Source organism: Neofelis nebulosa, chromosome 15, assembly GCF_028018385.1.
Source record: "Neofelis nebulosa isolate mNeoNeb1 chromosome 15, mNeoNeb1.pri, whole genome shotgun sequence".
NCBI classification, from domain to species: domain Eukaryota; kingdom Metazoa; phylum Chordata; class Mammalia; order Carnivora; family Felidae; genus Neofelis; species Neofelis nebulosa.
Window position 1 is genome coordinate 72,384,036 of NC_080796.1, and position 27,221 is coordinate 72,411,256.

The following is a 27,221-nucleotide window of genomic DNA, read 5'->3' on the forward strand; positions in this document are numbered from 1 at the left end:
CAACTATATTTCAGGGAGACTAAAAAGTAAAGGAAAATAAACTTTACCCATATACTTAGCATTTTATTTTCCTATCTAAACTTTGTGAGGATCCAAATTTTTATCTGGTAACCTTTTTTTTTTTTTTTTTAATGCCTGAAGCTGTATCTTTAATATTTATTTATGGTGCAGGTGTATGCTAATGATACATTTTCATAGCTTTGACAGTCTGGACAAGGCTTTCTTCACCTTCTTTTCTGAAGATCGTTCCCCTGGGTGAAGAGTCTGAGCTGACAGATTTTCCACGTGTTCCATTATGGTCTAATTTCCAGAATTTCCAGTAAGTCATCTGTTCTTAACCGGGTTGCTCTGTAGGTAATGTTCCTTTTTTTTCCTCACTATTTTTACGGGTTTTATCATTGATTTTCAACAACTGGATTCCTATATACTTTGGTGTGATTTTCTTTTTCATTCTGCTCGAGAGGTGTTGAGCTTGGGTCTATGAGTTTATAGTGTTGCCCGAGTTAGAAAAGTCCCAGCCTTTACTTCATCAAATATTATTCTCACACCCTTCTCTCTCCTCCTCCTGGGACCTCAGCTGCATGCGTGTTTGACAGCCCGAGAGTTTCCCACACATCATCACCGAGTCCCTGGGTTGTTGTCTTGTTTTACTTCTGCGTGTGCTGTGTGAGGGATAGCTCCTATTGCTTTGCGGTCAAGGTGACTGATTTTTCTTCCAAACGGTCTGCAGTTCATGCTACGCATTGTATTTTTTTCACTGTAGACAGTATGTATTTTCATCATTGCAATTTATAATTTGTCTGTTTTACGTGTTCCATGCAGGTCCTCATCATGCTCATTATTTTCCTCTACCTTCTCGATCATATAGAATACATTTATAATGACCATTTCAATGTCCTTTCCTGCAAATTTTCTCATCTCTGACAGTTCTGGATCTGTGTCTACTGGACAGTTTTTCTCCTGCGTCTCTGAATGCCCAGTACCTTTGAACCGGATGTCAGAAACTCTAGATTTTACGATTTCTGCTGCTAGATTTTGTTGCATTAAGTGTGACTGTATCCCTTTTTGCTGCGATGGTGTTTCCTTTATTTTTCTCATCTTCACAGTTTTTATTTGAAGTCATGTATAAGATCACCTCATTCCTGCATCTTCTCCATGGTTTCTTCCTTGTCTTTTCCCTTTTCCATTCCTACTTGGTGAGACTGGGCTTCCCATTCAAGGATCCTTCTCCGGTTTTTGTCCAGTTTTAGTCTAGTGACGGCCACCTCGCCACGTGGTATTTGCGGTCTCTTACTGCACTCGCTTGTCAAATCAGTTCGATGCCCTCACGCGGGTTTCAAGTGTCTTAGGGTGCGGAAAGGAGCTTTCATCCCCCCGCTGGGTGACCGCATCGCCCTGAGCGCAAGCGTGCCACGTGCCTGCACCTGCCGCGGGACGCGCGCCCCGAGGGGGCGCCCGGGGACCTGGCTTATCGCTCACTCCCGGCGTGTTTCCCGAATTTTCTCTCATAGGTGCACAAGTCAGCTCTGTGCCACAGGCTTGCTGGGGTCCCTTGGTGCACGGCAGAGCCCTCTGTGCCCAACCCTGTCCTCGGTGTCTGGGAAACGGCCTCACGGTCCTGGGGCCCCGGTCGTGCCTCCTGAACCCCAAGGCACCGGAGGGCCCTCTGCGGTTTCTCTCGTTTGAAAGGTTTAGTAACAGAACCTCTCACTTCTAGTACTTAAGATTTCAAAGCGTATTTTTGTCTCACTTTCATCATGATCGCGGAGTAACGTCCACCGTGAGCGTTCTGTAAAATTATTTAACTTCAACTGCTTAACCCCCAAACCTAATGACACGGCGCCCAGGGCAGGTGGGTCAGAGATCCTGCCTTGCTCCCCACGTGCGGCATTTTTAAAAACCAAATTAGGCTTTCCCTTGGGGGCCTGTGATTGGGGTCCGGGTTCTGCGTTTCACACTCTGGACACTGTGTCCGGTCACACGGAGGCGAAATCGTTCACTGCTCCACTCTCGGGGGACGTTACACTGCCTGTTGCCCGATGTCTGAAAACTGCAGTTCAACGTGTTTTTTCCAGTGTTTAGTTTGTTACGGTGGGGTCCAAGTTGCTTTATGTTAACCCCTCTTGGTAGGAGCAAGACTTATGTCCCTTGTTGATATTCATTAAGTTACTCAACATCATATCTATCTATCTATCTATATCTACATGTATATATATGTAGATATATATGTAGATATAGATAGATAGATATGATGTTGAGTAACTTAATGAATATATATATATGTGTGTGTGTGTGTATGTGTGTGTAGGTATATATACACATGATATTTTCATTTACAAATGTGTAGGAAGGGGATCGCCCCTTCTCTATGTGAAGAGTTTGGGGCAGTAAGTGCAGATTTAACATTTGGAAAGCAGGAATGATGTTCCTTTCACCTCTGTATCTTTCCCCACGTAGCAGGTGCTTAGTAAGTAGGTGAGGAAAGAGTACGTCACCGGGGCGCCTGGGTGGTTCAGGGGGTTAAGCGTCTGACTCTTGATTTCGGCTCAGGTGGTGATCTCGCAGTTCATGGGATCCAGCCCCGGGTCAGGCTCTGTGCGACACTGTGGAGCCTGCTTCGGACTGTCCCTCTCTCTCTGCCCCTCCCCTGCTCTCTCTGTCTCTCTCAAAATAAATAAATAGACTTAAAAAAAAAAAAGAGTAAATCATGGATGGAGTCTGACAGCTGGTGTGTTAATTTACTGCATTGATATCACTCAGTTGACTCCTTCCCTCATTTTCCAAGATCTTTCCTAAGGCCACTTTTCCTGCCTAAAACTTCACAAATCGAGGGGAAGGGAACAGGTCTTTTCTGGGATCAGCTGTCTGAGTTCCTTCCAAACTGCTCCAGTTCTCTCCACGTTGTGAAGGGCGTGTGTGCTTTGGCATAACGACGCTGAAAGCATCCAATCTGCAAAAACTTCAACACAGTCTTATTTTGTGTCTATTCACATCATGTCAGTTCCTCGATCCCTGTTGTCCAATATGGGCGGGGGGAAGTCCTGATGACATAGACAGGGATACTGGAGCACCAAATAAGGAACAAAGAGAACACAGGGAATATGAAAAGGAAGTATGTTTGAGAACACTGAAGGGGGTGCCTTGTGCTGTAACAGGAATGAAAAAAGGTATTGGAATAATTGTGGGGCAAGGACATGTGTAAAGCCGGTGACAAGAGGAACAGGGAGATTCAATCTGCTACCTGGTGTTTTTCCTAAAGTATGATGCAATGTCCTGGGGCAGCAAGATGTTTGGCAGGACTGAGAGAGAGGGCTGCGGAGGAGAGCAGTTAATGGATGTTCTAATTAGAAGTGAGCATATGTACAACAGCTTCTGCGGAGACTAGGTTGACTTTTTTTTTTCATTAAAAAATGTAAAAATTTTACCAAGTAGTTTTGGGCATTCATTTGAAGATGTCGATTATCACTTTATTGTAATAATTTGATTTATTACACAATTTTCTCCAGCAACATTTGACTGCAAAGGTAATGATGATGAAGTCAGTTAAATAGCTAGATTTTTAAGATATTCCTCTCCTCTTTTATTATATAAACTAACATTTAAATTTTTTTGTTTAACGTTTATTTATTTTTGAGACAGAGAGAGACAGAGCATGAGTGGGGGAGGGTCAGAGAGAGAGGGAGACACAGAATCTGAAACAGGCTCCCGGCTCTGAGCCGTCAGCACAGAGCCCGACGCGGGGCTCGAACCCACGGACCTCGAGATCGTGACCTGAGCCGAAGTCGGACGCTTAACCGACTGAGCCACCCAGGCGCCCCGGGACGAAGATGGGAAACATCTGAGCATGTGAACCATCATGGCGGGCACTTGGCCACCATTAGTATCTAGTCATAGATGCATTGGGCATAAATCGGTCCTGGAATCCATGCAGCCACTGTTAATTGTGTTTCTACACAATACATATACTCTTTAGCCTTCAAATCCAGAAGAAGGAACAGAACGGAGTTATAAGAGAGATAACCAGTAGGCTTGATGTTATAAAGTATGAAAAGAACTGGATATTCTGGCCTAAAGTCAAAGGCAGAGATTTAAGGGGAAAAATATGAACTATGAGCTTGCCTTAAAGAATAATACAACTAAACAAAACTAACCAAGATAGGCTTCGCAAGGATAGGACTGGGGATAATACAACATAAAACCCCTTAATCTAAAGGACACATGAGTCCAGGAAGAGCACATATGTGACAGAAATTACCAGGAAATGAGAGGGGAAAAAAATCCACACTGTATTAATATAAAATTGACTTCCAGAACAAGGCAGATGACCATACTGCCACCTGGAATGGTGCACCCACTTCCTGGTGACCCATTTGAAGAATACAATACTGCTGACAAAATGGGAAATACCTTGAGAATAACCCAGAGAACGATGACCAGGATTTTGAGGGGTCCGTAACCTGTGATTTGCCATGAAGGTCAAAAGAGTCACCCGCTGAGTTAAAGGTGCTGCAAAGGAAACACGTGCTATCGTCTTCAAATATCTGAGTTGCTGCTGTGTACGTGAGATATTAGGTACAAGATACGAATCTCCAGAGGTACTAACTAGGACCGGAAGGAGGAAGATACACAAAGGTGGGACTTGATAACACTTAGGGATGTTCGACAGCATCTGGCCCCTGTTTAGCAGTCAGGCAGAGCCAGGATACTGCAGGTGGGACTCTGGAATGACAGGGCAGTGGAAGCGACAGCCTTGGATCCTTTCCAACACCGGTGGCTCATGGCTGTAGTAATGCTTCTCCGTTACATGTATCCTATTCACCCACGATTTTTGTGAAGGGTCCTACTGAGATTATCTTAAATCACTGAGAAGCTCTGATGGTCGAACCTCCTAACCCAAGTTACCTATCTTTCCTGGAATGGAATAAAATCAGTCCCAATTAAATATTCTGAAAAAACACCATACTTACTTGTGCAAGTGTGAGAGTGTTTGAGGGGTGCTTGGGTGGCTCAGCCGGTTCAGTGTCTGACTTCGGCTCACGTCATGATCTCGCAGTTTGTGAGTTCGAGCCCCACGTCGGGCTCTTTGCTGGCGGCTCAGGGCCTGGGGCCTGCTTCGGATTCTGTGTCTCCCTCTCTCTCTGCTCCTCCCTGACTTGTGCTCCGTCTCTCTCTGTGTCTCAAAAATAAATAAATGTAAAACAAAATTTTTTTTTTTAAAAATCAAAGCTTTAGGATAAAATTCTCTTCTGCCAATCACTTTCCAAATGGCCATCTCGACAGCCTTGTTTCTGAGGCTATGCACCACGGGGTTCAACAGCAGAGTCACAACTGTGTAGGCCACTGTCACAAGCCTGTCTTTGCTGGATGAGAACTTGGCTGAGGGCCGCAGGTAGACAGAGGAGGCACGGCCATGGTGGACAATGACCACAGTGAGGTGGGAGGCACAGGTGGGGAGGGCTTTCCGCTTGCCGTCAGTGGATGGGATCTTCAGGATGGTGTGGACAATGAAGCCATAAGAGATGCAGAAGAAAGTCAGGGGGATCACGAGTGTTGGAACCCCACCGATGAAGACGATCAGCTCATGGATGTAGGTTTCAGTACATGCAAGTTGGATAACTGACAAGATGTCACAGAAGCAGTGGTTGATCTTATTGAGGCCACAGAAAGGGAGTTCAAAGACTAAGAGGGAGCCTATCAGTGAGAACAAAAGCCAATCACAGCACAAGTGGCTGCCGGCTGTCCGCATATCTGCCAGCTCATGAGGATAGGGTACCGACATGGATGACTGATGGCAGCATAGCGGGCATAACCCATGACCCCCAGCCGCATGCAATTAGTGACAGCAAAACCAAAGAAGGAAAGCATCCGAGTGGCACAGTCGACAAATGAGGTTGTTCTGAGCGGGGACAACAGATTTATGAGCATCTTGGGCAGGATGACCAGAGTGTAGCATGTCTCAGAGATGGGAAGGATCCCCAGGAAGAAGCACATAGGTACGTGGAGGCCACGAGCCAGGCATACGACAGTGACAATGGTGATGTTCCCACTGAGAATGATCAGATACAGGCACAGAAATACAGCAAAGAGGATGAGCTTTGGATTTCTCCGAGGTTGGAGAAGCCCAGCAGCAACCTCTGTGACGGAGGAGAAATTAGCTTGGTTGACTTGGTCCCCAAGATTGACCTACAGAGAACAGGAATGAAGAAGCAGATTGTTCACTCTGAAAGAGGCGGGCGGCTTGTCCCACTCTGATAGAGTAACCACAAACAGAAGGAGGAAGGCGAAGGCAGGCAGGAAATGCCCAAACGATCATGTCAGTTTATAGAACTGTTTCAAAAATGTAGAATTACACCTGTTTCCAGGGACATTTTGGCATCTCTTATAGTGCTTAAGTCTAGGTAATGTTTTCACACTGCCTAGTTCAAACGGAGGCGGTGTCTGAAGAGTTCCTGTGTGACAATCCCAACTCTGTCATTTTTCGTCTGTGCCTGTCTTCCCATCTGTAATGTAAAGATGTTAACGGCCCCTCTCTCCCAGGGCTCTTATGGAAGTGAAAGCACTTTGCACAGCACATGCACATTGTAAACTGTTAGTAAATGCCAGCCTCTGCTACACATGTTGTTTAATCTTCAGGAAATGGTTGCTAGTCCTTCTTAAGTTTCCTTTTGGATGTGCTTTAAGTGTATCTCCACCTGTTTTGTGTGTTTTTTTACCGTGTTTTATTTTTAAAAAAACTACTGAGCCAACATTCAAACCCAACTCCTATTTGTGCATATTTTTAGTGATGATAATAATGCGTTGACATTAGTTTATCTTTGGACCGAATCCCGCAACCTGTTTGACCCACTGGAGAGAGGGGTGAAGGAAGGAGGCTTTGTGCCCCGAAATAGCTCTAAGACCATTTCAGGTTCTTACGGTCACGTGGGGCATTGGTCTCACCCCCTGCTTACCACTCTGCCAGGAAGAGCAAACTGATTTAGAGTTCTCCTATAAGTAATTTTAAGCTTCAAACAGAAATCCATCCAACCCATCAGACCTCGCCTCGATCTGAACCATTGTATTTCTGTATGTTTTCCTTGGATTTCCAACAGAGCTCACCTCTGCGTTGGGCACACCTGTCCTCGAGGGGTTCGGCTCCTGTAATTTCTCCTTGCTAAAGGATGGACAGATCCTTTCCCCTCCATTCAACTGAAAGCAAGTATGAATTTAATAAAGTAATAAAGAAACATCCAGACCAACCAAATAATTGAAAACAATAAAAGCACAGAATAGATTGCAAAACGAAATTCTTTAGCTAATGTAGCTCAATTCCAGAGCCCGGCTGACTGCTGATCCCACACCTCTGGGGGATCGTGCCTGCATCCACATCAGCTCTGAGTGCATTCGTGTCGGGTTCCCTCGATTTCACGAGAGCACTGGAAGTGCAAGTGTCCGCTTTTTTTTCCATAGATTTTTTTTCCATAGATTTTTCCACCTATGATTCTGGTTCTTCAAAACCCTTTATGCATCACTTGATGGCTAACAAAAGATCACCACCAGGGTCTTCCCTGAGGAACGTAATTCATTTACCTCCTCAGTTCCCATCTCTGAGGCTTAGATGCTTTGTCCACACAACGTTTGGGTGGCGAGGTCTAAAGACAGCAGAAGGTCTGTAAGGAAAGACATCTCAGACACTTGCTTCTTTCACTCTTTGGTCACCCATGAGACTTTTCTGGTATACCACTGTCGCTAAAGAATAGTTTCATGAGACATTTGAGAATGGAAGCTGAATGAACTAAATGTTGAGTGATGCCTTATTTTATTTTCTCTCCCCAAAGCCCTATACTGTCCTCCATTTTTCACAGCTACCATACATGTGTGTCCCTTACTCTCCTCACATGCTCTTTGTAACCCTCACTAACGAGACAGACAGACTGAAGCTCATGGGATCATTAGGACTTTTCTAAAATTATCGTTGGTGCCTGGCACTTGTCTATTACTGGACCCAAACACAATCTTCACTTGATTCCCCACGTAAAGTAACCCAACGGGGGTTATTTCCCTTTGCTCCCTGAGCACACAGCGAGTAGAATCCAGTGACACCCAGAAATCTCATCAAAGGAGACTAAAAAAATTAATGTTGCTATAATCGTTTCTATCCTGAAATGGCTTTATTCTCTTCCTTTCTACTACGGACATCTCCATGCGCCAAACCGCGTACTCCTACTTCCTCTACTGAGAATTCTGGGAAGTATCCCCTGAAGCATCATAGAAGAACTTTTCTTTTGTCTCTCATTAACTGTGGTTCCGACATGCTGGTTTATATTTATACTTTCCCAAGCTCCGGGGAGCCATTATTACAACTTTATTTTTGGCACGGTTCCAATCCTTACAATGAGGAAAGAGGATGTAGGCAACCCCGTGGACTCAAATCTCACAGGGCCAGTTGGATAAAAAGAGAACAGGAAACAAACCCTGACGTTGGCAATTAGTTGGCAATTAGTCCCAGGTTGCCTCGTAGCTCATTAGGAGCTGAAAACCGTGACAGGTGAAGGACAGAGATGTGCGTGTGAAAACCCATATGGTAGGAGGTGACGCAGGGCTGTCTCTTCCGGGGTCTTTCACGTGAGGGAGAAGCCCCTTCCTTGGACATCCCCAGGACAAATCAAGTCTTGTTCTGGCATTGCAAAAGAAGAAACAAAGCTCTCTCTGTCAGTCAAGTTTCCTCTGAACCTCTCAAATTACGTTTCTGCACCAAGGAGAGGGTGTGGGAGCACGGCGTGGTGTCTTAGCTGGCAGAACTGAGACCTCCACGAGCAGCAGTGAGGAGTAGATTTGAGGACCGAGGGAAGGGGTGGGGTGTTTACACGCAGGTCACATATGTGACACCACACTTTTCCTAGCTTCCTGGAGATGGCAAGGTCTCCAATCAGTGTCAGCCCCAAGGGTAGGGAATAGGACCAAAACCTGTGGGTAATACCTTCCAGGGCTTGGTGAGCCCAATGGTCTTCATTCCTCCCTGTAATTCTCTCTTTTTTAAAAAATGTATTTATTTATTTTTAGAGAGAAAGAGAGAGAGAGAGAGAGAGAGGCAGAGAGAAAGGGAGACAGAGAATCCAAGCAGGGTCCACACCATCAGCACAGAGCCCAACGTGGGGCTTGAACTCACCAACGGTGAGATCGTGACCTGAGCCAAATGACCAGAAATCAAGAGTCGATGCTTAACAGACTAAGCCCACCCAGGCACCCCATCTTCCCTGCGATTCTCTGATAGCCTGACCCAAGACAGACAAGTTCCTTGGGAATCATTATTCTTCCTCTTCAGTGCCATAATATAAAAATTCCACCGTCTGTACCTTCCCTCATGAATCATGACTGAGTCACACAGGGATGTCTGAGAGCACTGAGTGCACTTGACAGGGAGTGTTGCTGCAGGTTGGGGAGTGGCCCTGGGCAGAGATGTTCCTATTGGCAGGTCCCAGCCTGCAGAGCAGCAGAAATTCCTAAGTGAGCTCATTCCTGACTCAGACTCCTCGTCTTTCCAGTTAGATCATTTTCAGAGGCTACCAGCTGAGATCTGACAACAGCTACTGCTGCTTCCAGTAATTGTCAAATGTGCACATGAGCCCCTGGCAAGAGCTGCTGAATCCCGGGGTTCCTGGGACATCTGGTCCGCTCAGTGCCTCTTCCTGAATAAACGTTTCTGCACAGGGACGGGGGCCTCGCTGCGGCACAACACCTGTTCAAAGACCTCCAAGGTTTCCAAGCAGGAAGAAATCTGAAAAATACCACCATTAGTCACATTTCTGGGGTCACTTTTGGACATAGTTATGGATTTAGTCCCTCCCTCAGGCACTGGAAGATACTTTTTCAGGAAGTTAAAATTAGCCGTTATTTTTTTTTTTATTAGAGTTTAAACTCGGGTTTCCAGTAAACGTAGAGGAAACATACTCCATCTCAAATATTTCAGTATGGTCCATGCATGCAATCAAAGCCATAGCCCTGGACAGGCTAATTGCACATTCACAGAAAAGATTATAAACTAAATTCAAATGGAGACACTTCGTCTTGAGGAAAGTTTTGTTTGCAAATGCTGTGTATCACCCCCACTGACTTCATCCCCAAGGCTCTAGATCCTCGCGACTACAATGGTGGCTTTCGTGGCCATGGAAACACTGTTATCAGGCACCAATCCCAAGTTTGAACAATGTGAACATAGGAAGCATAGGTTGCAGTTATATTTTCCAGCAACTGCTGTAGGAAATTACTTCTAATTTTTATATTTACATTCTTTAGGATTCTGTGAGACGAAAGCTTTCAAGAATCTGCATTTCTGTTGCTTCTCTCTCTGCACCTTGCCTTGTATTAAAGTAAAGGGAAAAGATACTAAGTGAAGAAAAAGATACTAAGTGAAGAAAAAGAAAAGATACTAAGTGAAGAAAAGATACTAAGTGAAGATACTAAAAAGAAAAAGAAAAAGATACTAAGTGAAGAAAAAGATACTAAGTGTAACAAAGGTACAATTTAAAATCTTTTTAAAATATGGGATCTCAAAGAAGAAAAAGTAAAATGAGAATTTCTAATACATAAAGTTGTAAACAGTTTTGAACTAAGAAAGACATCTGTGTTTTATATAATAAAAGCAGCTGTTAGAAGAAGCTGTTAAACTTTTTTTTTAATTTTTACTTTTTTAATGTTTATTTATTTGAGAGAGAGAGAGTGCGTGAACATGCATGAGCGGGGGAGGGGCAGAGAGAGAAGAGACACAGAATACAAAGCAGGCTCCAGGCTCTGAGCCATCAGCACAGAGCCTGATGCCGATGCGGGGCTTGAACTCATGAATAATGAGAGCATGACCTGAGCTGAAGTGGGACGCCTAACTGGCTGAGCCATTCAGGTTCCCCAAAGCTGTTAAACTTTAAAATTACTATGTAATATAAAGACTAACAAGATATGATGGTTACTTTTTTCTACGTAAATTTGACTGGGCCACGTGGTACCCAGATATTTAGTTGTATATTATTCTGGGTGGGTCTGTGAGTTTTTTCTGGATGAGAATAACATTTGAATCAGTAGACTGAGAAAAACAGATTGCACTCCCCTACGTGGGTGGGCCTCGTCTAGTCAGGTGAACGTCTGAATTGAACAAAAAGGCTGAGTAGAAGAGGTTTCTTTCTCTGAGCCCGGCTACCATAGAGCTAGGACATTAGTCTCCAGCCTTAGCATCTGCACATGGACTGGAACTTACACCACTGGCTTTCCTGGTTCTCAGATGTTCAGACTTGTACTGGAATGATACCATTGGTTCTCTTGGTTTTCCAATCTGCTGACTGAAGATCTTGGGAATTCTCAGCCTCCATAATTGCTTCAGCCAAATCCTTATAATAAATACCTACGTATTCATCTATTTGATGCATCTAGATGATCTATCTATATAAAATGTATGGATATTCTACTGATTCTGTTCCTCTGGAGAATCCAGACCAATACACAAAACAGGCTATGCACATAAATCATAGAAATAAAAATAGAAAGAAAAAAGAAAAAAATCTTTCAAATTACACTATAAAAAGAAGACCGTGTTATGTTAGTACCTTTGGCTTTCAAAAGAAAGAAGTAGAACATGATTTAGCATAAGGAAAGGGAATCTGTTAGCTTAAACAATGGGGAAGTTCATGACAAACCTGATCAGATATGGCTCAATTCAGGAACTTGCATTATGGGTTATTCTGAGTCTTGACTCAGAGGCCAACCTCAGAGAAATATCTTTAGACATAATTTACTTCTCTTTAGCACGTCCCACAATTTATGATTATTGTCTATTAAATAGACAATATAATGTCTGTGATTATATCTCTCTTTTCCGACCCTGTGGGGATCTTTCCCTCTGGTCTACTAAATGTTTAAACTCCATATCTAAGATATTGCCTGATACACAATAGACATTCAATAAATATTTGTTGAGTGAATGCATTTTGATTGAATAAATCTTTTTCCCGTTCTCTCTTTCACTTGACCTAGCTTTACTCCTTGTGCTAGATTTTTTTTAAAAAATTAATGTTTAATTTATTTTGAGAGAGAGAGAGAGCTAGGGAGGGGCAGAGAGAGCTGGGGAAGGGCGTAGAGAGAGGGAGAGAAAGAATCCCAAGCAGCACAGAGCCTGATATTGGGCTCAAACTCACAAACCGTGACATCTTGACCCAAGTCAAATCAAGAGTCAGATGCTTAACTGACTGAGCCACCCAGGTGCCCCTTTGTGCTAGATTTCTTACTCCATGAGCTGGCTTTATCCAAATAACAGGATAAAAATGGAGACAAAAGTCTTAAACCTCCATTTTTAGTGATGCAATTCAAAAGACTGAGAGATTCAGTCTACACAGCTATATATGGAATTTAATCAATGTTCTTCCTCTATAGAAGAGAAGGTGGGACACTGTGTGATAGACTTCATGGACCTTTTTAACCAGCCCTATGCTGAGGAATGGGGGGGGGGGGGGCGGGTAGGGTTTGTCTCAACAGGAACTCTTGAAATGGTTCCTAGATAAATTGTTTTGTTGTACTGAAAAAAGTGAAAACTAAAATCCAATTTAAATTGGATTCACTACATAGAAACGAAGAACCATCCATCACACCCATATCTGAACATACATCAGCGCATCAGGAGATTAGCTCAGGCAAACTGTGAGTCACAGACCATGATGTCATCAGACCGTGAAGTCATCAGAACTCAGTCTGTTTTCCTAGCTCTCCTTTTTTCTCTATTTCAACTTCACCTTCCCTGGGGTTTTCCTCATTATACTGAAAACGGGAGGCAAAACTGAGGTCATCTTTCTTTTATATTGCTTGTACAGGGAAGCAAAATAGTAAGAGTCTGAGTATATTGTAGGAATTAGATTCAGTTTCTGCTCCCAAGTGTTGTACTCAGAGGAAGCAGTTAAATAGTGACAGCAGCAACATTTCCTTGGCTACAGATTTCAGCTATTGTCCTGTGTCCTTGAATCAATGATGCCAGTGACAGACTCTTGACCTTTTCAAACATTCCGATCATTTATAGTTTTTTAATTAAATTTTCTTCTAACAATACTTACATAATTTCCCATTTCCTGCATTAATTTCCAACTGAATCACTGATTAAGTAGTAATTAGGGAATAATTTTATTACATAAAAATACTTCATTTCTATTATGAGGTTAAAACTTTCTTAAAAGTAAAGGCAAGCAGGAATTCTGCTTCTGGTCTCACTGAGTAAGTCCCTACACGATCAACTCTCCTGAAGACAATTACTACAAAGTCTGGAAAAAACACAAAGGGCAACTACCTGAAGGCACTAAAGATAGGATAACAGCAGGCAGATCTGGAGTGTAGTCAACACTTGGAAGTAGGTACGTACACAGCATAAGTTTTCAGTTTTAATGAAGGCCACAGTCAGCGCTGTTGGCGAAAAGATTAAGACTCAAAAAGGAAACCAACAGGTTTCCTAGCACAAAGAACCAGGGGATAGCGTTTGGGGTAACCAGAATGCTGGGAGGTGAAGACAAAATCCTGGAAATGGGAGAACCAGAGAGAGAGCTTCCTTCCACATATATGTTCTGCCCAAATGTCTAGCTGATCCCTGAAGTCCATATGTGTGGGAAAGACTCAAAGCAGCCCAGAGTCTGAAAGATTTAAACAGAGATTTGAACCACCACCCCAGAGAACAAGTGTTGAGTTTTAGTCCAACCAAGTTACTTGCCTCCTAAAACTAAAAACATCAGCAATTGTCAAACTATTTTAGCCGAGTCTCTACAACATAATATTCATCAGGTCACACTTCATAAAAAAATTAATATTTATTTGTTTTTGAAAGGGAGAGAGACAGAGCATGAGCGGGGAAGAGGCAGAAAGAGAGACACAGAAACTGAAGCAGGCTCCAGGCTCTGAGCTGTCAGCACAGAGCTGATGCGGGGCTTGAACGCAAGAACCGTGAGATCATGACCTGAGCTGAAATCAAGAGTCAGACACTTAACCGACTGAGCCATGCAAGCACATCCAATCACAGAGTTATTTCTATCACTCAGTAATAATGTTCACTGCTTCCTTCCTCTGTTACTTCCATTCTGATGTTAGTTTCATCCTCTGAAGTTTTTTTTTCTTTTTTTCAGATAACGTATTTTCAGTTCTACCTTTTTTTTTGGGGGGGGGGTCTTTTTTTGTAGTCTCTGTTTCTCCTCTGAGACTTGTTGGATGCTCAACATCACAAGAACATTTTATGTACGTTACTGGGCATAGTTATCATAGCTGATTTAAAATCCTGGCCTACTAATTTCAACATTGAGTTACATCTCAGTAGGTCTATATTGATTGTCTTCTTTCTCAAGAATGGCCATATTTTTCTGGTCTTGTATATGGAAAGTAATTTTGGATTTAAAGTGTGACTTGATGGGGGCGCCTGGGTGGCTCAGTTGGTTAAGCGTCCAACTTTGGCTCAGGTCATGATCTCACAGTTCTTGAGTTCAAGCCCCAGGTTAGGCTCCTCACTGACATCACAGAACCTGCTTGGCATTCTCTGTCTCCTTCTCTCTCTCTGCTCCCCTGCTCATACTCTCTCTCAAAATGAATGAAAAAAAAATGACTCAGTGTGAACAAGACAAGAAAACAATGAAAACAGACACACAGAACCCCAAGCATATGGGGAACCACACAGATCAGTCTGACTCATGTGTAATTGGCACTCTAGAAAAGAATGAGCTAGAGAATAAGGCAGAAAAATTATTTGAAAAAAATAAAGGCCAGAAATTCCACAAATATTTTTCAAGACACGAATTTACAGATTCAAGAATCCCAACAAATCTCAAGCAGGATAAATATGAAGAAATCCATACCTTGGTGCATCAGAGCCAAACTGTGGCAGCAGAGAGGGGGGGAAGCATATCTTGAAAGTCGATCCCTCCTCCCACCCAAAAAAAATTAGGGCCAGAAAACAGTGGAACAGAAACGTAAAAATGGTAAGAGAAAAAAATTAATAAAACTGCTAGTTTGGAATTATATTTCCACTGAAAATACTCTTTAGGATTGAAGGTAAAATAAAGACATGTTTACATAATGGGAAACTAAGAGAATTTGTCCCAATAGGCTTGGGTTGGGCTAGCTTAAATACAGAAGGAAGGTTTTCAAGCTAAAGGGAAATTGTACAAGACAGAAACTCGAGTAGCGGGGTGTTAGAAAGTACATATGTGAATTTTCCCTCAGTAAATAAACCTGGCACCTAGCTTGAAGGACAAGGCTTGAAATCTAGAATATGCTAAATAATTAGTGACAGATTGACCTTCTCGGAAGTATGTGTTTCCATTCAAAAGTGGAGGAAACCTAAGACCTTGGAACCGGGTGTTCATCTTCCAAAGGACTGCAAATAACAAGGGAACAAATGTTCTCCTCCCTCTGTTAGGTGAGGAGGGTAAGAACTGTTCCACTCCAAATAAGCTCCCAGATTCCTAATTTCAGGGTTATTCCTATGCAGTACAGACCTTCGTGTGTGTACGTCAACATCTGGCTCTCATCACACAACCCAGAAGGATTAGGCCAATAGGAAACTCGTCAGTTACTGCTGTAAGTAATCATCTGTTCACCCTCCAAAACTCCCTAAAGGATAATATGAACAAATATAGATATTAAAGATCTATCATCAAAAAGAAATCAGTATTACAATTATAAATATTTGGGTAAACATAAAAGATAATTTTTTTTCTTCTTAATGTCTTTAGAATACTTATGAATAAAGCAAAAATTGCTACATTTTCCTATGAGTTTTTAATACACACAGAAGTAATAGACTAGCATCAGGGATGGGGTGGGGATAAATGGGTCCAAGTAATTCCAAAGCTTCTCCATTTCAAGTATAGCCACAACATTAACTCTAGTGGGCTGTGAAAATTATGGATGGAATTGTGTTTCAGCTCTAAAACTTCCTCTAATTGCTCTCATTGTGATCCTGGAACGCTTCTCCCTTGTCAGCCAACGTGACACTAAGTTTTGTCAGTAGAAGACGCTGAGGGGACAGCAGCACTAGATGGGGACCCTGTCCCTGGTTCTGCTGTGCTCTCTTTCGCTTGGAGGCCTGCAGTGCAAGGGATGCCCAGTGGTATTCCCTCCCACCATTTCAGCTGCACTGTCCCCACCAGCAATTCTCCCAGAAATTTCCATAGCGAGGCACTTCACATGAGTGGCTTCTGCAGTGCCACCAACGGTGGCTCCCCAGCAGGTTCAGAGGTGTAGCCCTTCCCATGGATGGCTTCCCTGAGAAACCTGGAGGGCAGGATCCAGAGGGAATTGCACTGATTCCAAAGCTACCTCTAAAAAGACAGTTTGGTATTAATAGATAAGTGTAGGCAAACAGATCCAAATAGAGTGTCCAGAAATGGATCCACGTTTGTGTAGGCAATTAATATTCTGCAAGACTGCCAGGAATTCAGTTCAATAATCTTTCCAACAATGATGCATTTGGGTAGAGAAAGAATCTTGCCGTCTTCTCTTACCATATAAACATTTAACTGGAAATGAATCATACCCTGCCTGGAAGAGCTGATATTATAAAACTTATAAATAAAAATCACATTGGAAAAACTCTTAGTGAAATTGGGTTTTGCAAACATTTCTTAAATAAGACTCAAAACATATGAGCTATAAAATTCAAAATCAATAAATTAGACGTTACCAAAACAAAACTCTGTTATTCAAAAGACCCTGGTAAAACAAATGAAAAGTAGGGGTACCTGGGTGGCTCAGTAGGTTGAGTGATCGACTTCGGCTCAGGTCACGATCTCAGGGTTGGTGAGTTCAAGCCCCGTGTCGGGCTCTGTGCTGACAGCTCAGAGCCTGGAGCCTGCTTTGGATTCTGTGTCTCCCTCTCTCTGCCCCTCCCCCACTCATGCTCTGTCTCTCTCTGTCTCAGAAATAAATAAACACTAAAAAATTTTTTTAATTAAAAAAAAAAGAAAAGTAAACCACAACATGACTGAAATATTTTGATAATACATATGTGACCGAACAAAGTACGTGGAAAATAGAAAGAACTCACACAATTCAATGAGGAGACAAGGAATCCAATCCAAAAATTGGAAAGGCAGACGCATTCCAGTTCGGAAATGAGTACAAGATGTTAGAAAGAGGCTCAACTAAAGAAAACACAGAAATAGCCGATGGACACACAAAAAGATATTCGGCATCTTTAGTCATGAAGGAAATTCAAATTCAGCCACAACCAGTTCCATTACGGATCTACCCGATGGATGAAATTAAGACCGATCCATTGTGTTGAGTTTGACGGACAGCTGGTACCTCTCACACATTGCTGTGGAGAAAGTCGGACGGCAAACTTCTTTGCCTAATTGTTGGGCAATCTTTTAGAAAGCTAATTTATATGTGCTACATGACTCGGCAATTCCATGCCTAGATATTTGTTCCACAGAATAAAAACATCCCATATGTTACGGAAATGTGTGAAAATTGAGAAGGGCACCATGATTGGGTGCCTGGACAGACACTCTGCAGTGTATTTACACAAAGGAACAGAAACAATGAACTCCTAGGTCACACACAGTGTGGTTACGTTTCAAAAAATGTGCTTCATGGAAGAGACCAAAAAAGGAAAAAAGTACGCACTATGTGATTCCATTCATATGAAATTCTAGTATCAGTGAATGCGGTGGTGTCTAGGAGACTGACCAGGAGGGGGCACAAGGGACAATGTTGGGGTGACAGAATGCTTCCTATGGATCATGGCAGTGGTTACATGGTATATATATTTGTCAAAACACCTAAAACCATACACTTAAAGTGGGTGTCTTTTATTATACATAAATTATGTCTCAATATTTTTGGTTAAGAGATGGAACATAAATGAACCCAACACCATGTATAAAAGCTCATGGTAGAAACTTGCTACCAGCAAATGCAAGAGGAGTTTTCCCCAACCTTGGTTTAGGAAAATGTTTTTTAGACAAGACCCAAGAAGCACTAAAAATGAAAGAATAAATTTATGAGTAAATTTAAGCAAAATGAAAAAGCTCACTCGCATTAAAAACATTACTGCGAAAATAAAAATGCTGGCTACAGACTTGTGGAGAATATTCACAATACATGTATCTTACAAAAAAAAAAAAAAAAAAAAAAAAAAAAAAAAACAACTTTAACCCAGTGTCTGTCAATAACTCCTGGAACTCAATAATTAAAAAACCAGTCTTATCAACATAGAAGACTAGAACAATGTACTAAAAAGATATCTAAATAGCCAATCAGGAAATGAAAAAAAAAAAAAAAAGGATTCAGCATAATTAGATATCAAGGTGATACAAAATAAAACTAATGAGATGGTACTTGCCCCACTGAAACTACCTATATTTAGAAAAACAAAACAAGAGCAAAACAAAACCCCTGTCAATACCAAAAGTTGGAAAGAATGTGAAGCAACTGATAGGAGTATCACGTGCCACACCCACTTTGAAAAACACTGGGCAACATCTTATAAAATTAAATATGTATCTACCCAGACATAAGAGAGAGGAACAAAAGCAAATATCCACAAAAGACTTTTACAAAATATGTTCATGGCAGGTTTATTCATAATAGCAAGAAGAGGTAACAACCTAAATGTCTACCAACAGATAAATGGATAAGCCTATTTTGGCATATTCTTACCAGAGAATTCTAAACAGCAATGAATGCCATGAGAGTTTTTTTCAGCAATGAAAAAGGAGATCCTGCCATTTACAACAATGTGGATGGACCTTGAGGACATTACACTAAATAAAGTCAGACAAAGATAAGTACCATATGGCCTCACTTGTATGTGGAATCCCAAAAAGCTGAGGTAACAGAGTCAGAGAGTAGGAGGGTGGTAGCCAGGGGCAGGAGGGTGGGGAGGAGGGAGTTGTTGGTCAAAGGACGCACCCCTGCAGTTATGGGTAAGTTCTAGGGTCCAAGGTACAGCTTGATGACCTTAATTAACACCGCTGTATTATATACTTGAAAGTCACTGAGAGAGTTGATCTTAAATGTTTTCACCACAAAAATAAAAGTAATTTGTGAGGTGATGGAGGTGTTAGCTAATCTGACGGTGGTAAGCATTTCTCAATATACACGTATATATCATTGCATTATATACCTTTACCTTACACAATGCTGCATGTCAACACAGCTCAATAAAGCTGGAAAAAACAAAATCACTACTCTGTTGTCTCAGGGCAGGAAGCCAGCTGGAAAACGGCATGGAATAACATTTAGGGTGATAGATCTGTCGTATTTCTTGGTTGCTCTGGTGGTTAAGTGGGTGGATGTATTTGCAAAAATTCATAAATAACTTACACTTAAAATATTTGCATCTTATTTATGTAAATTATTCCTCAATTTAAAAGTAAGTTAAGGGAAAAGTGAATGCAAAAGGACGTTAAAACTCCCATGACCACATTTTAAAAAACTCAACCCACAAAATATACTCAAGAAACTCAAAATACAGCATCAAAATTTTTGAAACGGCAGAGGAAAAGAATGATTGTGGGGTTTTTTTGTGTTGTTTTTTGTTTGTTTGTTTCTGGTAGTCCTAGCATCGTGAGAACAAGAACAAAAAACAGCCACCAATGGTAAGAACCTAAAAACCAACTGGCCAACGTGAAAATGTGATACCAAACAAGGAAAGGCATTTTTTTCCTGTGTATTGCTGTGTTCACAGTTGGATCCTTTGCGATGGCAGCACAGAAGGAGCTCTTGTTACAAGACTAGGAAGATAATGGCGGCCCAGCCTCCCCTCTGGGAGGGCAGGTAAACCAGTCTCACACCAATGAACTCAGACAAAGATCACACAGAAAAACCCAGCAGAACAACATCCCTGGAGGAATTAGCGGAGTGCCTGTGTAGTGACAACCCGGATGCAGATTCTCCTCCACAGAAAGGCTTGTAGGGATGACCCGGATGCAGATTCTCCCCCACAGAAAGGCTTGTAGGGATGACCCGGACGCAGATTCTCCTCCACAGAAAGGCTTGTAGGGATGACCCGGACGCAGATTCTCCTCCACAGAAAGGCTTGTAGGGATGACCTGGACGCAGATTCTCCTCCACACAAAGGCTTATAGGGATGACCCGGATGCAGATTCTCCTCCACAGAAAGGCTTGTAGAGATGACCCGGATGCAGATTCTCCTCCAACTAAAGGCTTGTAGGGATGACCCGGATGCAGATTCTCCTCCACAAAGGCTTGGTGCCCCGGGTGAGGGCCGTGCTGTGGGTGGGCGGACTTCAGCTGTGTGCCTCTCCGGGCATTTCATCAGCAGCTTAGACACCTCACCCTAAGTAACAACGTCTCCTGTAGCAACGCACAGCCAAACCCTGACTGATGTGGGTTCACAAAGTCCTGGCCATCTTGGCCCAATGCAGGGGGCCCCCCCTTGCATGGCCATTGTACCACAGAGTTCACACACACAGACACACACTCCCAGGGATGGCTGACGCTGTCACTGGGAGTCCCTCCAGCCTGACCTCTTCCTCAGCACAGGAGTCCCATCCCACAGGTGTTAATCCCATGCATTTACTAATAAGCATCGTACATGGCCGCACCCTTTCCCAGTGTGCTTCCTGGGGAACTCGCCTTGCAAGAGCCTGGACGTCCACAGAACGGATGGAGACTTACACCCAATATTTCAGGATACGCTGGAAAGAATTAAAGAAGTAATAGAATGTGGAAAATAATAGCCAAGATCGGCATTTAAAAGAATTCCATTACGGGTGACTGGAGGAAGAGAAGTCTCGGAAAGCGAAAGGATAGATTAGGAAGCAGCTAGAAATGAATGAAAAACCACTTCATAAATGAGGTCTAACCTTGAAAGGGCATACGCGTGAATGAACGTGACGGATGGGGCCATAACCGGAAAAGCAGATATGAAAGAGGGAAAACTAGAGAAAGGATGAAAAGAACTGTAGAGACCGCATCCTCTAAATTCCATCCGTATAAAGTGTGAAGCCAGGCAAACCCTGAAGCTGGGAGGAGAAGCCACAGGAGGTGTTTCTCATGGAGAAGGCAGAGCAACCAGATGTTTGCGATGGTCTATTTTTGACCTGTGTAGGTTCACTCTGAAAATGCGTTGATATGCCAATCGCGATTTGTACGTTTTTTCTGTTAGTGAGTTTTGTTTCTGTAAAAAGTGAACATGATACACCGTCCTTTCATGAATGCAATACAAGGTGTCAGTGTTAATATTTTTTGGTCCTCTGCACTTTTAGATTTCCTCTGAAAATGTTTTGCTCTTCTGTTTTGACCTCTGTGTTTCACGTTCAAGCCTTCTTCAAATGTCTGGCAAGCCTTGGATGTTGAAATCTACTCTGGGCTGTGGCACCCAAAAAGCTTCTAGAAGCTCTCCGTGCGAGGGTGAAACTAAGACTGGGGGGGTGCCCAGCGGGAGAGCCAGGTAGAGCAGAGTCACTCATTTATTTTGAGCTAAGTGATAACATCCAGTCACCTTGGGCAGAAAGAAGTCGTCCCGTTTCTTTTTTTTTTTTTTTTTTTTTTTTTTTTTTTTTTATTTTTGGGACAGAGAGAGACAAAGCATGAACGGGGCAGGGGCAGAGAGAGAGGGAGACACAGAATCGGAAACAGGCTCCAGGCTCCGAGCCATCAGCCCAGAGCCTGACGCGGGGCTCGAACTCACGGACCGCGAGATCGTGACCTGGCTGAAGTCGGACACTTAACCGACTGCGCCACCCAGGCGCCCCAGTCGTCCCGTTTCTTAAGGGACTTGTTTAGGATAGCTGTCACCTTCTGGGAGTTGAGGGGGGAGAGGCCGGCGACACCCTGTGCTGTGATCACACTCAGGCTCCCGCTCACCGCGGCTTCAAGTGGAGCTCCTCGAGTGAGGCCTGGTGTCCCTGCTCCGGAAGGGAAACCTTCCCGTCTGACCCTGGCACAGAACAGAAAGGACTAGAGGCCAACACTCTCAGGTGAAGCGTCTGCAGTCTAGTCCCTGAGCTCTTTGGGTAGGGTTAGGGACGGGTATGAAATGCGACAGGTTGGGCAACTGTTCCAGAACGTGATATCACTGAGACATCCCATCAGTGGACACACCTTTCGGGAGACAGAACGGGACACTCGGATGTTTTCCCTTTCATTTTTCAAGTACTTTGTTTTCATTGTGTTCACTGAAGTATCAGCTGGTGATGATATGGACCAAGGAAAGAAACCGGTCCTTCCTGCAGATCCTCTGAGCCGCATCGGCTGAGAAGCCGCTCTCCTTCCTGGGACATGAACCAATCTTGCTCTTTCCCGCAGCACCAGGGAGGCCTGATTGCGAGGAGAGAGTCCGCACACAGGTCTGTGCTGTCACGTGGTTGCTCTCCGATGGTTTCCCACCTTCTGCAGGTTTCCCACCACCTTTCTGCTTAGAACCGCTTTTTCTTTGGCCTCTGTCACTTTTTTGCCCCTCGTGTATATTATTCTCTCCTGTTTGCTTCTTGACGAGTGCTTTCGTGTTTACCACTTCAGTGGGTTCTGGAGTAGAATATATACGTTGGATTCCAAAAGGTTTACTTAGCATTCGAAACACACAGATTCCAGGGGTGTCTGGGTGGCTCGGTAGGTGGAGCATCTGACTCTTGATTTCAGTTGAGGTTGTGATCCCAGGGTGGTGAGATCAAGCCCCATGTCAGGCTCTGTGCTGGGTGTGAGGCCTACTTAAGATTCTCCCTCCCTGTCCCCTGCTTGCACTCTGTCTCTCACAAAAGTTTTGTGAATTTAAAATGAAAATAAAAAACAGATTCCGTAACAAAATCCCCAAGTCAGTATCGCTAGAAATAGAATAGGGAAGTATTTGAAATCAGCCCAATGAAACCATGACAAATCATATACACACACAGCAAATAATGATTTTGCATACTAAAAGGGTTTAATTACAAAATTAAGATAACACCCACTCTATGCGTCCTATTTCAACCTAAATAAAAATACTTCCTAGGGAATAATTCAGAAAAAAAATAATAATAAAACACAATGAATTGTAAACATAGAACTTAACACCAGTCACATGGTCTCACATAATACACACAAAAGCTAAAAATAAATAACAAAAGTTATTTGAATATTAGCCAGGACATATCTATAATAAATTAGCAAATATTCCACTTGTAAATAATATTTGGTCAATCAATGACAGTTGCAAATGTGTTAGGTAGGAAGAAAAGAAAAAAGAATGGAATGAAATAACAGAGACGGACCATCCCATACTTAGGGATATGTTGTGCTTTAAAGGCTTTGGATATTTAACTAGTAAGAATGAAAATAATACAAGACTTAATCCAAAACCTGAAAAATGGGAGACAAAACCAAGGAGAGAGATAGTAATTTTGAAATAGAATTACTGATGATTAATTCGAAAGTCTAAGTAAACTTAACAAGAGAGAACACAGTTACGTTTCACCTGAAAATGCAGTCACACGTGAACTATGAACATCACTTTCATTCGGTATGCTTTAAAGAGAATACTGATAAGCTGCTGTGTGTCCAGAAGCCTGCACCCAAGGAGGCACGGTGTCTGAAATTCAGGTGGGCAGTGGGAAACGGCCCGATTGTAACTATCTCCAACATCTGGGAGCCAAGATTGGACTCGGGGTATGACACGAGAGACAGAGAACGTGAAAATCATAGAAAGGTGAGTATCCACTTACAACAATGCGGAAACAACAGGTTACCAGTCAGTGCAGGCTTGGTTCCCCAGGAGGTACTGGGTTCCCCAGGAGGTACTGAGGAAGGACCTCTGAACAGGTGAGACGTGGGACACGATGGCTACCCAAGTCATTCTCTTGAAGTACATAGTCTGATGACAACTTTGACACTGGGTAGCTTCCTCTCCTTAATGGATTCAGCGTGCAAGGCCATGTAGACCCCTCTCCTCCAACTTCTTCATGGAACTGGATGGTTGACTGTTTTTTCCACGCATTTACATAGCACTTCTATGTTAAAGAAGAAATGGTTCCAAGGGGTGGTCAAAAAACCTGTGAAGTAAAAGAGGAAAATTATCTTTATTTTCCATATTTTAAAATTTAGATTCAGAAAACAATCATAACTTTCTTTTTTTTTTTAGGTTTTTATTTATTTTTGAGACAGAGAGAGAGCATGAGCAGGGGAGGGGCAGAGAGAGGGGGAGACACAGAATCGGAAGCGGGCTCCAGGCTCTGAGCTGTCAGCACAGAGCCTGACGCGAGGCTCGAACTCACAAACTGTGAGATCATGACCTGAGCCAGAGTCGGAAGCTCAACCGACTGAGCCGCCTGGGCGCCCCAATAATCACAACCTTCTTAGAGTCGCGACTTAACCAGTGTCAGGCTGAAACATTATAATTCCTAGTACAGTAAATGATTTCCCCATCATGTCACACCCCCACATCTAAGCCGCCTTCAAACCCAAGCACCTTGTTTTAAGCTAGACGTAACCTTAAACAAAGAGTATAATCAGAGCTCTGGGGCAAACAAGCCAAAGAGAGAAGAGGTAAAGGTTTCTGGGAGCCTTTGAGAACTGTAAATTGGAAGAAAGAACAGGAGGAGGAGACTTAACCTCCAGCGACACACACTGTGCTGTCTCCAGTGATCTTTCCAACCACCTTGAGAGGCATAGATTACCATGCCTGCTTTACATAAGAGAACAGATAGGCCCTGCAACGTCAAACGACTCGACCAAAACCACACACTTATATAGGCGAATATTACTAGAAACTTTATGACTCAGTGGCACGTTTGGCCCAAATGTGGGCGTACCGTATAAAACATTCCAATTATAAAGTCTTAAGAGAAAACCCCGTCTTTGCGATCATTTCCCGAATGGCCAGCTGCACGCCTCTATTCCTAAGGCCGTACACCGTAGGGTTCAACAGTGGGGTGACGATGGTGTAGGTCGCTGTCACTAGTCTGTCTTTGCCTGATGAGTATTTTGCTGAGGGCCGCAGGTAGACAGAGGAGGCACAGCCATGGTGGACGATGACCACAGTGAGGTGGGAGGCACAGGTGGGGAGGGCTTTCCGCTTGCCGTCAGCCGACGGGATCTTCAGGGTGGTGTGGACAACGAAGCCGTAAGAGGTGTGGAAGAAGAGCAAGGGTACAACTAGCACCAAGGCGCCACAGATGAAGCAGACCAGCTCATTAGTGTACGTTTCAGCACAGGCAAGTCGGATGACTGGTCAGATGTCGCAAAAGTAGTAGTTGACCTTGTTGGAGCCACAGGGAGGGAGGCTGAGGACCAAAGTTGTTCCCACCAGAGATACTAGGAAGCCACTAACAATACAGATTCCTGCCCACTGGGCACATAGCCCCCAGTTCACGAGAACCGGGTAGCGCAAAGGCTGGCCGATGGCGGCATAGCGGTCATAACCCATAACTCCCAGAGGCAGGCAGTTGGTGACAGCAAAGCCAAGGAAGAAGAACATCTGGGTGGCACAGCCCACGAAGGAGAGTGTCCTGAGGACAGAGAGCAGGTTGATAAGCATCCTGGGCGGGGTAACAATGGTGTAGAAGACCTCCGAGGTTGAAAGGACACAGAGGAAAAAGGACATGGGGTGTGGAGGCTGCAGTCCAGCCGGATGATGGAGAAGAGGGTGCGGTTCCCACTCGGGATGATCAAATAGAGGCCAAGAAAGAGGACAAACAGGACAGGCTGAAATTAGCCAAGGCTGGAGAAACCCAGCAGCAGGAATTCAGTGACCCGGGAGGAATTGGCCATGGACAGCAGACACCACAGCCAGTGTAATCAGGTCCAGAGACCCTTGGGATGGAGGAACCAGGGAGACTTACCCTTCATACCATAACCAGCACCAGTCTGGGGCAAATGGGAAACAACTGGCAAGAAAGAAGAAGACAGGATTATAAGTCAACCAAAAATTATCCTAAATAGATATGCACCCACGGTGCTGTTTTTTCTGCCAGTGATTTTGACAGTGAATCTGGGGACAAGTGTCCACATGAAGGCACAGACATTTGCTCCAATAAAGCCTATCCTACAGCCCCCCGCCCCCCGACTCTGCTCTTGCAGACTTATGTAGTTTCCACTTGATTTTTTGGTAATCTAATATTCCAAAGAAACTTTACGCTAGTTATGACTTCAAGTGGTCGTCATTTCATCCATATTACTAATCCATGGATTCCACCAGCAATGGTACCAATGTCTGAGGGTCCACCTCTCACCTGCCTCTAACACATTCCTCAGCTGAGGAAGCACTCTTGCCTGTCTTTGTGTGGTTGGCCTCTGAAGAATACAGTTCCTTTTCATGAGTAGCCTCTTACTCCCTTTCCATGCAGTTATTCATTAAAAGTTAATTTGATTGGGGGGCACCTAGGTGGCTCAGTTGGTTAAGCGGCCTACTTCGTCTCAGGTCGTGGTCTCACAGTTCGCGGGTTCGAGCCCCACATCAGGCTCTACGCGGACGGCTTGGAGCCTGGAGCCTGCTTCCGATTCTGTGACTCTGTCTCTCTCTCCTTCAAACATAAACATTAAAAAAATTTTTGTTAAGTTAATTTGGTGTAGAACCACTGTTGCCGTCTCAGAAATAGCTTTATGATTCCTCCACACACTCGTGTAGGGGCTGATTTCCCTGGCAGAAAATACGCAGCTGGAAGAATTTAGTTTTGCTTCAACATTCACTGGTGGCACATTTGGTTGCACATCTTACCCTGCTACACCTGGAGCAGGAGACTTGGAGACTCAACAGACCAACGTTCCCCGCATGTCCCTGAATTCCTAGTAGGGAGGCTTCCCCTGAGGCTTCTGATAACTTATTGTCACCGGTGCTAGATTACATACATTTTCATTAAAATATTCTTGCCCTTTCCCCTCTCTCTCCCAGATCTGGTCCTTCACCTGGATCCTGTATCTCAATAATGAGTTTCAAAATCCTGCTAATCACATCCGCTGTGGATTTGTGAGACATGTTGAAACACGTAACTTTTCTCCTCGTCCACATCCAATCTATTTTTGTTCTGCAATACTTCTAGGATCCATTTCTTCCTTTCTTTAGAAACTTACCACCTGTCTGGACTGCTCCAAGAACATGATAAACCGACCCTCTGGATTTTATCTTGTTCCGCTCTAAGCCATCCTCCACTGTAGCCCCAGAGTTGTCTTCATACAGGACAAATCCTAACCTCTTACCAAAATTAGATGACCCTCAATTATCTATGAAGTTAAGACAATCATGTTCTGTCTCTCATACTTTTCCCAAATGTAACTTTCCACGCATAACTGCC

General features: G+C 43.5%; 1 protein-coding gene and 1 pseudogene across 1 annotated transcript; both read right to left on the reverse strand.

Annotated features, from left to right (window-relative positions):
- Nucleotides 1-789: 789 nt before the first annotated feature.
- On the reverse strand, nucleotides 790-23,803 carry LOC131495587 (olfactory receptor 10R2-like). The gene is given in 9 exon segments (XM_058700581.1): nucleotides 790-983; nucleotides 4,408-4,506; nucleotides 5,251-5,706; nucleotides 5,709-6,093; nucleotides 6,096-6,132; nucleotides 6,134-6,183; nucleotides 7,099-7,188; nucleotides 21,757-21,898; nucleotides 23,682-23,803. Coding segments are annotated over 9 exon segments (1,575 nt in total).
- Nucleotides 23,804-24,760: 957 nt separating this feature from the next.
- LOC131496299 (olfactory receptor 10R2-like) lies at nucleotides 24,761-25,769 on the reverse strand (annotated as a pseudogene).
- Nucleotides 25,770-27,221: the final 1,452 nt, after the last annotated feature.